The sequence below is a fragment of the Caloenas nicobarica genome, chromosome 11 (assembly GCF_036013445.1).
Source record: "Caloenas nicobarica isolate bCalNic1 chromosome 11, bCalNic1.hap1, whole genome shotgun sequence".
NCBI lineage: Eukaryota > Metazoa > Chordata > Aves > Columbiformes > Columbidae > Caloenas > Caloenas nicobarica.
In genome coordinates, this window is record NC_088255.1 from 21,176,423 (window position 1) to 21,187,041 (window position 10,619).

The window sequence follows — 10,619 nt, forward strand, 5'->3', positions numbered from 1 at the left end:
GTGCCTCCCCGTGGAGAGGGACGCTGGGGTCTGGCGGAGCAGTTGCTCCTCCAGGATGGGGAGGTTGGCTTGGAAGAGCCGGTTGTCCCCCAGGGAGAAGTCCAAAGCCTCTGTTCTGCTTTGCGCCAGGAGATGGACATGAGGGAAAGGAGGAAACAGCGATTCCTGTTCGTGTTTGTGCTCAACACAGCTGGCGGCTCCGTGTGACCTCCCCGCTGGCCGCAGAGGGACAGATGCACAAACGCACACACGTATATATTTATAGACACACTCACAGCAACTCATTTTGTCCAAGTCCCTGAAGATGTTGCTCTTCGTCTTGCTTTCGCTCTTCAATTTCAACACATCTCTGAGCCTCAAAATCTGCTCCTTCAACGTGAGGTCTTTTGGAGAAGCTAAAATAGCCAGACCTGAAGTCGTGGATGCCGTGGTAAAGGTATGTTCATTTGCCTGGATGAGACAGACATTGAGCTTTCTAAGGATTTCTTAGCTGCAAAATCTTGCACTTCATTTATCTTTTCATGGTAGAATTTCAAGTAAAAAAAATGAGTCAATAATTTAAATGATTTATACTCCTAAAGTAAAAATCAGACTGTGGTTGAGTAGGATGTTTGCCATTATTTTAGCCTGCATGGGAATATAACAGAAGCAGCATTTACTGCTCCCTTTAGAAATGCAGTTAGGAAAGGAGGAAAACCTCTGTGATTCATAAAAATAACTTTCATTTTGAATCCACAGAGCTTTGTTTTGCGATGCATTCTTTACCTCACTTAAGTGCTAATTATTCTGAAAGATTTTTGTCTAATTAAACCGATTCTCAGGACAGCAGAGAGTTTCATGTTAGAGTGTTGTACAAAACTGAAAAGCCTGATTGCTAATTTATGTAAATAAACCCTCACCATCAGGCTTCCTTTGCAGCAGCTGAAAATAACTCAGCTTTAAAAAAAAAAAAGAGTGGTTTGGACATAACAGCTTTTGCAAGTGCCCTCCGAGATGCCGCGGTGGCAGTGGGATGGCTGCGTGTGCCGAACCGTGGCAGCGAGGAATCGCTCAGTTGGGCTTTAATCCTTTCCTTGCAAATAGTCAGGGGTTTGCATTTCTGGATTGCTCTTCCTTTACTGTCAGTACAATATAGACTAAATGATGGACAACATATTAATTTTTTACAAGTTTCAGGGGGCAAAAAGAGGCACTTTTCCCCCACTAATATCACCCACAAAGTTTGAAGAGAACAAACCCGGGGGCAGAAGGAAACCCCGGATTGTGCTGGGGGTTCCCAGGGGGATCCCAGCGCCAGCTGTGGGTGCTGAGCCAGCTGGGGCATCCCCCCCCCCACACACACCCCATTGGTACCAGGGCCCTGTTTTCAGCCTGGGGGTTGCTTTGGGCCCCACAAGCTATTTCCAAGGGGTCTGCGACACAGGTGATGGGGACAGGTGAATGCTGCAGCTTTGGGAAGGGGCGGCAGAGCCCTGGGACCCTGGGGGTGCACACACCAGAAAAAGGATGAAAGCCACGGCAGCGGGGTGATGATAGACCCCAAGTGGCTCCCCTCGCTGCCCCCCAAAACCTCCTGCCACATCCACCTGGGAAGAAAGCTGGGATGCTTGTGTGCAACAACAGTCCGAAGCAGAGGAGAAAACCCACGTGGCAAGGGGCAGGGAGAAGAGAAAAGTATGACCGACCCTAGGTGGGGGAACAGCACCCCAGCAGTGGCTCTCACTGCCTCTTCCCCCCCACATTTCCTTCTCCAGGGCAGGCACAGAAGATTTTCAGCAACCCCAAAACCACGCTGCTCCCGAGTTCTCTCTCCCAGCTCCCGCGTGGGTGTACGAGGTGGCTCTGAAAGGAGAAGGACTTTGCTGTGGTCAGTGCCCCCGCTTCTGTGACCCTAGGCTGGGCTCCATTTCTTCCACCAAGAACTTCCCCCGCACCAGTCGCCACTTCTCCCTTAATCCTCCAAAAACCCACCGCACACAAACTTCCCTCTGCTCCTTCCTCTTGCAGATCATTTCTCGCTGTGACATCATGTTGCTGATGGAAATAAAGGAGAACAAGAACCGGGTTTGTCCCCTCCTGGTGGAGCAGCTCGCCAGGTAGGGTGACCGTGGGCAAGCAGGGAAATATTGGGAAAGATGCCCGGGGAGAGCCCGAGCTCTGCTCTGCACCACCTCACCGGCTGCAAGCTCAGGGGCTGGGCTCTGTCCCAGCCACCGAGGGTGGACCAGCCCAGGAGCAAAGCCAGCTCCAGACCGCTGGAGGACATGGATTTTTAAATACATTTTTTAAAAAGATTCAGTTTGGTAAAGATTAATTCTCTTAGGAAAAGAGATGGAGGCAGGCCCAGGCTGCAGGGTGGCTGCCTTTCGGGAGGGTTCGGAATTGCTTTAGATTGGGGATTGCCTGCCTGGAGCCACATTCCGAAGGAAAGAGCAGCGTCCACCCGGCTGCACATGAGACCCAGCTGAAAATGAAACAGGGTGCAATAAGCAGGGAGGAGTGGAAGAGCCAGCGATGGAGGCAGGTTCAGACTGCAAGTCCTGAGAAGGGTTTATTGTCTCCACCACCCACCTCTGTGGTCAGGCAATGTCCCATACCTCTGGGCACAGGCAGAATTATCTCCTCGTCAGCCCCCTGTGAATGCAGAAATAAACTCAGAGGCACCACTTTCCTTGCAGGCATGTGATGGGGCCGAAGGAGGGATACAGCTGCATGGCCAGCGAGAGGCTGGGAAGAAGGAGCTACAAGGAGCAGTATGTGTTCATCTACAGGTGAGCCAGCCCCTCACCCTGCCCTCCCGGCTCGGAGCCGGGCTGGACGCGGCAGTGGCTTTGCTCCGAGGGAGCTGGAGAGGTGCTGGGAAGGGCTGTGCTGAGGGGTTCTCGGGGACACGGGGCAGTGCCAGGGGTGGGTTAACAGTTGGACTCGATGATCTTGAGGGTCTTTTCCAACCTAAATGATTCTCTGATTCCGTCCCCTGTCCTGTTTATTCTGCTGCAGGCAACATCTGGTATCAGTGAAACAAACCTACCAGTACCCGGACACCCAGCCTGGGGACGAGGACGCCTTCTCCAGAGAACCCTTCGCCGTCTGGTTCTATTCTCCAAAAACTGGTGAGACATTTCATAAACAAATCATTCTCCCACTTATGGAGCAAGACAGCACCAGCTGGACCCAAGCGTGCAGTGGGGGCAGGTGAAAGCGGCCGCATTTCCTTACAAAAGCAGCATTTTGCCCTTGGGGCTGCTGCCTCCGGCATCGCCCGCAGCTCAGCACGTGCCGCAGCCCAGCGGAGGTTCTGCCGCTGCCCCAGGCGGTGGTTTGGGAGATGCGGGAGCAGGTTTTGCCATAACACAGCCCCTCACCGCCTCGGTGGGGAGCACCGTGCAGTTAATTACCCAGCAATCGCCTCTGATCCGCAGCCAGAACAGAAGCTGGTTCTTCTTCAGGAAAGCCTTCTGTTTCTTTGTGATTCACTGCGTGTTTAACCATTACATTTTTTCCTGTCCTTTCGCCTTGTTTTGAAGCTGTCAAAGAGTTTGCTATAATCCCCCTGCACACCACACCGGAGACAGCAGTCCGGGAGATTGATGAGCTCTATGATGTGTATTTAGATGTAAAACAGCACTGGCTAACCGAGGTGAGTGGGCACATCTCCGGCACTAACAGCGGCTCTGGTACTGAGCCGCCCAGCACACTGCTCACTGTCCGCAGCCTGATAACCTTCAAACCATTTACGACAATACCCAGATTTTTAGTATCTCTTGGATGTATTTTCACTGGGTTCTCATCACATCTGAAGCAGTACACTTGATCTCCTGATAAACCTGTTGTTTTATCAGCGTGCCTTGGTGCTGCAGCCAGCAGAAAGCCCCACGGCACTCAATGAGCACTTGCTGTTTGAGTCGTAATGGCTATTGGAACCCTGAAAGTCCTTGCCAGCCTTCTTTTGAAGGGCTGTCCTCAGGATTCCTTTTGAAAACCCTCCTACCTTACAGAACTTCGTCTTCATGGGGGACTTCAATGCTGGATGTAGCTACGTTCCCCAGAAGCAGTGGAAGAACATTCGGCTGAGGACTCACTCCGAATTCGTCTGGCTAATCGGCGACAAAAATGACACAACGGTGAAAGAAAGCACAAGCTGCCCGTACGACAGGTAAAGGGTTCACTGTCAAATTGTTCCCTATTCACGATTCTCTGAGAAAAAGAAAAAAAAAAAAACCGACTATGGAGAGGCGTCAGTGACTGTCAGATAAAGCAAATGTGCACGAGGCCTTCAAAGATAAACCAGTGTCTGGGGGGAAATGAGATCTCAGTACTTCCAGACAGGAGTACAAAGCACTTTGCAGGATTGTTGGCAAGCAGTTTTGCAGAAAGAGCATGATTTCATGCAAGAACCAGCCGTTGCTGTGGCTGAGGTGGAGATAAACGCCAGGCAACTACGTGGCATTTCTCGTCTGCGGGGAGCCCTGCAGGCACCCAGGCGGGAGGTGCTGCTGCCCGCACCGCGCTGGCTTTGCACCCCGGGTTTTGCTCTTGCATTTGTAATTTGGGTTAGCAAATGCAAAGTTTGGCTCTGCTCAGGAGGTGGGACACCCCGTCTTCCCCTGGGCACGTGGCGAGTCCTGCCGCCACCTGCAGCTCCCTCGACAGGGACAATAAATACATCAGCTTATTAGAGCCCGGAGTAAGTCAAGACTTAAACCTCTTGCAGAATGAGTTTCTGGATCAAAGCAGGACTTTACTGAGACTACAGTCATTGGTGTCCTATGATTTCTGTACCCAAAGTATGGCTTTGCAGCACTGTCGGGGTGGGTTTAAATGCGAGTCATTTAGTACTGGTTCCCAAGGCCAACGCGCACCAAGATGGTGACTCGCTGCCAAGGAAATCGACCGGCCAAATTCAGCAGAAAGCAGGTGCTGGCATCTCTGAGCAGGCAGCCCATGGGTAAAGACAAACCTTACGTGGCTGTGACTCCATCAAGGTCACCTCTCTGGCTGTGGCTGGTTGGGCACCCCAGGACAGCACCTCATTCTCTTGCTCCTCGCAGGATCGTGGTCAGCGGGCAGAAGCTCGTCGATGCCGTTGTGCCCCACTCTGTCAACATCTTCGACTTCCAGAACGACTTTCAGCTCAGCGAGGAGCAGGTAGACCCAGCACAGCCGCTGCGGCAGTGGGACAAGGGCGGATGCAGGAGCACAAAGCCAAGACTAGCCAGGCAGTTTTGAGCATGGTCTTGGCCATAAAACCATTGCATCCTCCCAAAGCTCGTGCTGCACCTCCCACATCCACCACTGCACGTCCACCTCTCCCCCGCCACGGTGGGACCCCTGGGGCTGGTTTGGGAAGAGCTTGGGCAGCCGGTTCTCAACCCCTTTGTGCCCTTGTCTTGCAGGCGCTGGGGGTGAGCGACCACTTCCCAGTGGAGTTTGAGCTAAAAGCAAAAGGCGGCTTCTTCAACTGGCTGAAATCGAAGTTTTCCAGGAAGAAGAAACCAAGAGCAAGACGCCGCTCGAGCTCGTGAGTGTGCCGAGTCCTGCCACGTGGCGTGGAAATACACAGATGCGGACAGATGTTGTAGAAGACCCAGTGTACATATACTCACAGCAAGTGCAATATTTAGTGGAAAACAAACAAACATTTTATTCAAATTCAAATATTTTGGGTAAGAAGGCAAATTAAACCTTCAGGTTATTTTCCCCATTGTATACAAAACTAGATCAGCTAGAAGCAGCGTAACGGTGCTTACTGCACTGATCACAAATGCCAGGAGCTATCGCAAGAGTGAAATTCTTTTGTGTGTTTTACCTGTAGCACCCGAAGAGCAGGGGTCTCCACGTGTTCACGCGGGTGCTGGAGCTCTGCCATTCCTCTGCGGGGGCAGAAGGATTAAAAGGACATTTCCACATCGTGTGTGTGTGTGGATGCTTCAGAGCTGCAATGGGGAGGGACAGGTCTGTGCCTGCTGATTCACAATGTAAAACGTTGCTGAGCTTGGAGTCTTTGCTCGGTGTGGGTTTGAAACCGCTCGCAGCATGAAGGGCTTGGGGAAAGGCAGAAAGAAAAGGCAGAGGAACAGGTAGTGAGAAACCCTTTTCTGCGCTGATCCAGCCAGGAGTAGCAGGACAGATCGCTGGTGATTCTCACCCTGCCTGCGTGCTGCCCTCACCCTGCCTGCAAACCCGCCTGCAAGCCTCGGGTGAGAAGTCCTGCAGATCCCAGGTGGCAATGTTTCAAGCAGAGAATGTTGGCAAAATTTACATTAAAATCTGATTTCGGCATCCTGACATGGAAGTGAGCTGCATCCCCCCCAAAAAACCTACCATGGCAGCCTGAGGTTCTCCAGTGAACCAGACTTTAATGATGGTTATTTAATATAGTAGTGCAGTGGTCTGTTTTCTCAGCTCAGCAGAAGCAGGTACCAAAGCCACCACTGATGGGGTTTCAGCTTGGACCTGAATGCATGCTGTGTCCGGACACACAGATGTTCACATGTACAGATGTGCGGCCACATACAGATGTGCAGCAAATGAGCTACTGCACAGCAGGGCTGGCAGCACCGATAGCAACATCAAAGGCAGAAAAATCAAAGAGCCCACCTGCGTGGGACCACCGAAACCTGCCACGGGTCCCAGCCTGGCTGTGGGGGATCACGGGGAGCCGCTCAGTGCCCCAGGCTGGACTTGGCCACTGGCTGATGGAGCATCCACCGTGGAAAAGGACCGAGAGCGGCGCAGGGGCTCCCCGGGCAGCGCTCCCACCCCACCCAGGGGACCTCGATTCCCATGTCCCTGCAACCCAGTGGTCAGTGGGGCCTGGGGGGCTTTCCTCTGCTGAGCAAGCCAAGGAGGTGGGCAGCAGAAGGTGAAGACAGCAGCCATCGTTTTCCTGCCTTTAGTCAAAAGGAAAACAATTTGAAAAGTTTTTTTGTTGTTGTTTTTTTGGGTTTTTTTTCCCCCCGCTTATGTGTTACTAAAAGTATTTCCATAACCTCTGCCAGCCCGCTGCCCAGGGTGAGCGGACTTGTCCCTTTGCAGGACTCCGGCCGCCCCGTGAGGCGCCGCCAGAACAGCACGGAGTGTGACTGGGGCACCCTCTGGTGGCATCGCATCAATCCCAGTATCATCACCAGAAATCCCAGTATCTGGGTGGGGGGTCCCGCGGTATTTACACCCAGATGCTACAGCACAGCCGGCAAACCCGGCTGGGGCACGGAAACACAATTTCACCCTTAGCTGGAGCTCACAGATCCGCATCCCTGGACGTATCTCTATACAGAACGTTTCTGTCACTGCTGAGAGCTCGTCCGCAGCTGACACCAAAGTGTCCCTGGTCTCACCGTGTTTGTAAATGAGTTTTGGAACAAAAAGCACGGGGTTTGGCTTCTGGCCTGTTTATTCATTGCACACAGTTATTTAACTAGGAAACATGCTGAGATGACCTTTCCCGTCTGTCCCACTTACAGGTGCTGGCAGGTTACGGAGCATATCATAGAATCATGGAATAGTTTGGGTTGAAGGAACGTCCAAAGCTCCCCCAGTGCCCCCCCTGCCACGAGCAGGGACATCTGCACCAGCTCAGGTTGCTCAGAGCCCCGTCCAGCCTGGCCTGGGATGTCTCCAGGGATGGTTCATCCACCACCTCTCTGGCCAACCCGGGACAGGCTCTCACCACCCTCAGTGGAAACAATTCCGTCCTCATGTCCAGTCCACTCAGGGGACTCCTCGCTGTCCCTTGTCACACCTGCGCCGAGAGCATCAGGGTGGCTGGTTTAGTCCAGCAGTGGTCACAGACTCTGCTTCTGCCCTTCAGTGGTTTGTACCTGGTTTTGGGAGGGATGCGACACCGCTCGGGGACCGGTGCCACCAGTCCCTCTCTGCTGTGCCCACCTGTAGCAGATGCTGCCAAACCTCTTCTCCAGCGCGGAAGAAAATTGCGGTTTGGATCAGGGGTGTTCCTGCAACCCCCAGGCCACGTTTAGCCCACGTTCCTTTCCATCATCCCAAGGGAGGAGCAACACACCCTCTCCACTATCACCAGGTATAAAACCACGAACACCCTTTCTGTGCAGCCTGGTTTTCTAGCCAGTGTGAAAAACAAGGTTAAATACTTCATGTGGCATTTTAAATATAGTGCCGCAGCCATCGGTATTTGCAGGGTATTTTCTGTTAGTTAGGAGAGGCAGATTTATGGGAATTAATTTCCATATTGGCAAAGGAACCAGAAACCTTCCCCGAAAAGCTCTGCAAATGCTGCCGTTTGAGCTGTGAACACTTTCTGTGCAGGAATAAGACCTGACCCCAGATGTTTTCACTGAAGGCAGATGCAAAATCCCACCCCCACCCCAGAAATACCCCATTAGGACATCGTTGTCAGAAAGAAACACCCTCCCCGGCAAGAGCAGGTCCTGCACGGGGCTGGAAGGATGCGCGGGCATCCAGCTGAGCGTGGATGGAAATATTTGCAGTACCGAGGTCCTGCAGAAAGGCAGCTCCTCACAGGAAAGAGCTGTCAAACATTCCTCCGGGGCCTGCTAGAGCAGATTTTGCCTATCATTTTTTTTTTAAATCCCATACATTAGCCTTTTCTTCATGTTATATAAAGAATGTGCTTTAAATCCTGGTCAAATTAATAGTGACACAAGCTATAAATCCAGCCTGATTTAGTGACAGCGTTTTTTTCTAAGTGTGCGATATAAATTAACAACTATGAAAACTCACTCCGAAAGGCTGAGAAATTCTGAAAAGCCATTTAAAAGCATTTTCTCAGGAGGCCTTGGGCAAACAGCCCCACGAAGAGGCAGAGCTGGCAGCCGGGCTGTTTTAATAACCTTCTGCCAGAGGGACGTGCTGAATATTAACGATTCCTGCAGGAGAAAAAGAAAAATTGCTGTAGCCCATCGTGCTGCCTCCTCTCCAGCTTGGATGGAGCTGTGAAGCTGTGGCACCTCATGACAGGATGGGAACATCTCTAAGTTACTGTAGCACAGAGATTTTTTTTTTTTTTTAATAAGTATTTGCTTACAGGAGTTGGGGAGTTTGATGTTGAAAGGTGTGGAGGTACCAGGCGGGTTTAGTAATACAACGGGGCTGGGTGCTCCGGTGGAACATCTTGTGGTACCACTGCCAGCGGGAAAACTTCACGCACTCCTTTCTGCTATGCTGGGTGCAGACGGGAGGTGTATAAAATTTAAAAAAAAAAAAAAAGGAAAAAAAGAAAAAGAAGAAGAAAGAAAAAAAAGGAAAAATAAGAAAAAAAGAAGAAAAAAAAAGAAAAATAAAAACAACAAAAAAGAAAAAATAAGAAGAAGAAAAAGAAAGAAAAAAGAAACAGGAAAAATTTAAAAAGGAAAAAAGGAAAAAAAGGAAAAAAGGAAAAAAAAGGAAAAAAAGGAAAAAAAAGGAAAAAAGGAAAAAAAGGAAAAAAAGGAAAAAAAGGAAAAAAAGGAAAAAAAGGAAAAAAAAGGAAAAAAAGGAAAAAAAGGAAAAAAAGGAAAAAAAGGAAAAAAAAGGAAAAAAAGGAAAAAAAAGGAAAAAAAGGAAAAAAAGGAAAAAAAGGAAAAAAAGGAAAAAAAGGAAAAAAAGGACCAGAAAATCAAACAAAAAAACCAAATAAAAAAAGAAAAATGAAAAAAGAAAGAAGAAATAAAGAAAAAAAGGAAAAAAAATGAACAAGAAAACAAAAAACAAAAAACAACCCAAAAAATAAACCAAGAAAAATGGGAAAAACAAGACCCTCCAAGGCAGCAGTGCAGAGCACACAGCTGGGATGCTGACGGCAGCTTTGCCGACCCCGTCCCACGCGCCAGCGGGTCCAGAGCTGCCCCAACCCGGCAGACGCCAAACTGGGCAACCGGCTCCGTGTGGCCCGGGGAGGGAGCGGCGCAGCCAGGTGTCCTGCTAATAAATGCTTTGGGGAGAGTTTGTCTTCAAACAAATAAAAACCACCGTGTCAAAAAGCATTGTACCATTCCCCGAACTAACAGTTTCACGCAACTCCGTCCCAGTTTCTGTCGAGTGATGTCTGTTTATATGTAACCACTCTGGACAGGCTTTAAAATGTGATTAGTACATAGTTCGATTTTTTTTTTTTGAAGTAAGAAAGGTGCATTGTCTGTACTGCAAGTACATTTCAATGCGGAGTAAAAAAGTATTGAAAATAAAATCAAATCAGTTTGAAACAAATACCTCTAGAAGTTAAAGCTGAGTAGAGGAAAAAAAGCAGGTTCTGGATTGGAAACTTCACCATCTCGCTTTCCACAGGCAATTGGAGGGAAAGCTAATTACAGGGTGTGCATAATGTGGCCAGCCCCCGAGTCCTGCTGAGCAGCAGCCCCACCGCCCGCAGTGCTAATGCAGCGACGAACCTCAGAGCAGCCCAGCGCTTGTGGTGGCCGAAGGGAAATCCCAAGTCCCCTGTGCCACCCCGGGCCTGGCACGGACTGGACACTTGCTGCTGCAATGACATCTCCAGAAAAATTAAGCATACTGGATTATCTTTAATATGTTAAAGATATCTATATAAATATACTTAAAATAAACCAAACGTTAATTTAAAATGTGAAATAATGTAAAGATTTACACAATTTAAATTATTAAAATAATTCAAAAATATATCT

The 10,619-nt window shown here is 49.8% G+C and overlaps 1 protein-coding gene across 1 annotated transcript; it reads left to right on the forward strand.

The window, feature by feature from the left end:
• Positions 1 to 228: 228 nt before the first annotated feature.
• Positions 229 to 6,114, forward strand: DNASE1L3 (deoxyribonuclease 1L3). Its single transcript, XM_065642723.1, has 8 exons — positions 229 to 436; positions 2,008 to 2,096; positions 2,679 to 2,771; positions 3,001 to 3,113; positions 3,528 to 3,640; positions 3,999 to 4,156; positions 5,052 to 5,148; positions 5,397 to 6,114. The coding sequence occupies exons 1-8, from the start codon at positions 305 to 307 to the stop codon at positions 5,523 to 5,525; spliced, it is 924 nt and encodes a 307-aa protein (XP_065498795.1). The 5' UTR covers positions 229 to 304; the 3' UTR covers positions 5,526 to 6,114.
• The last annotated feature ends 4,505 nt before the right edge of the window (positions 6,115 to 10,619 follow it).

Coding starts and splice junctions, on each gene's coding strand:
- DNASE1L3 (XM_065642723.1), top strand. CDS start 305: ATGTTGCTCTTCGTCTTGCTTTCGCTCTTCAATTTCAACACATCTCTG. Junction 3,114..3,527: donor GTTCTATTCTCCAAAAACTG/GTGAGACATTTC, acceptor CTTGTTTTGAAG/CTGTCAAAGAGTTTGCTATA. Junction 5,149..5,396: donor TTCAGCTCAGCGAGGAGCAG/GTAGACCCAGCA, acceptor CTTGTCTTGCAG/GCGCTGGGGGTGAGCGACCA.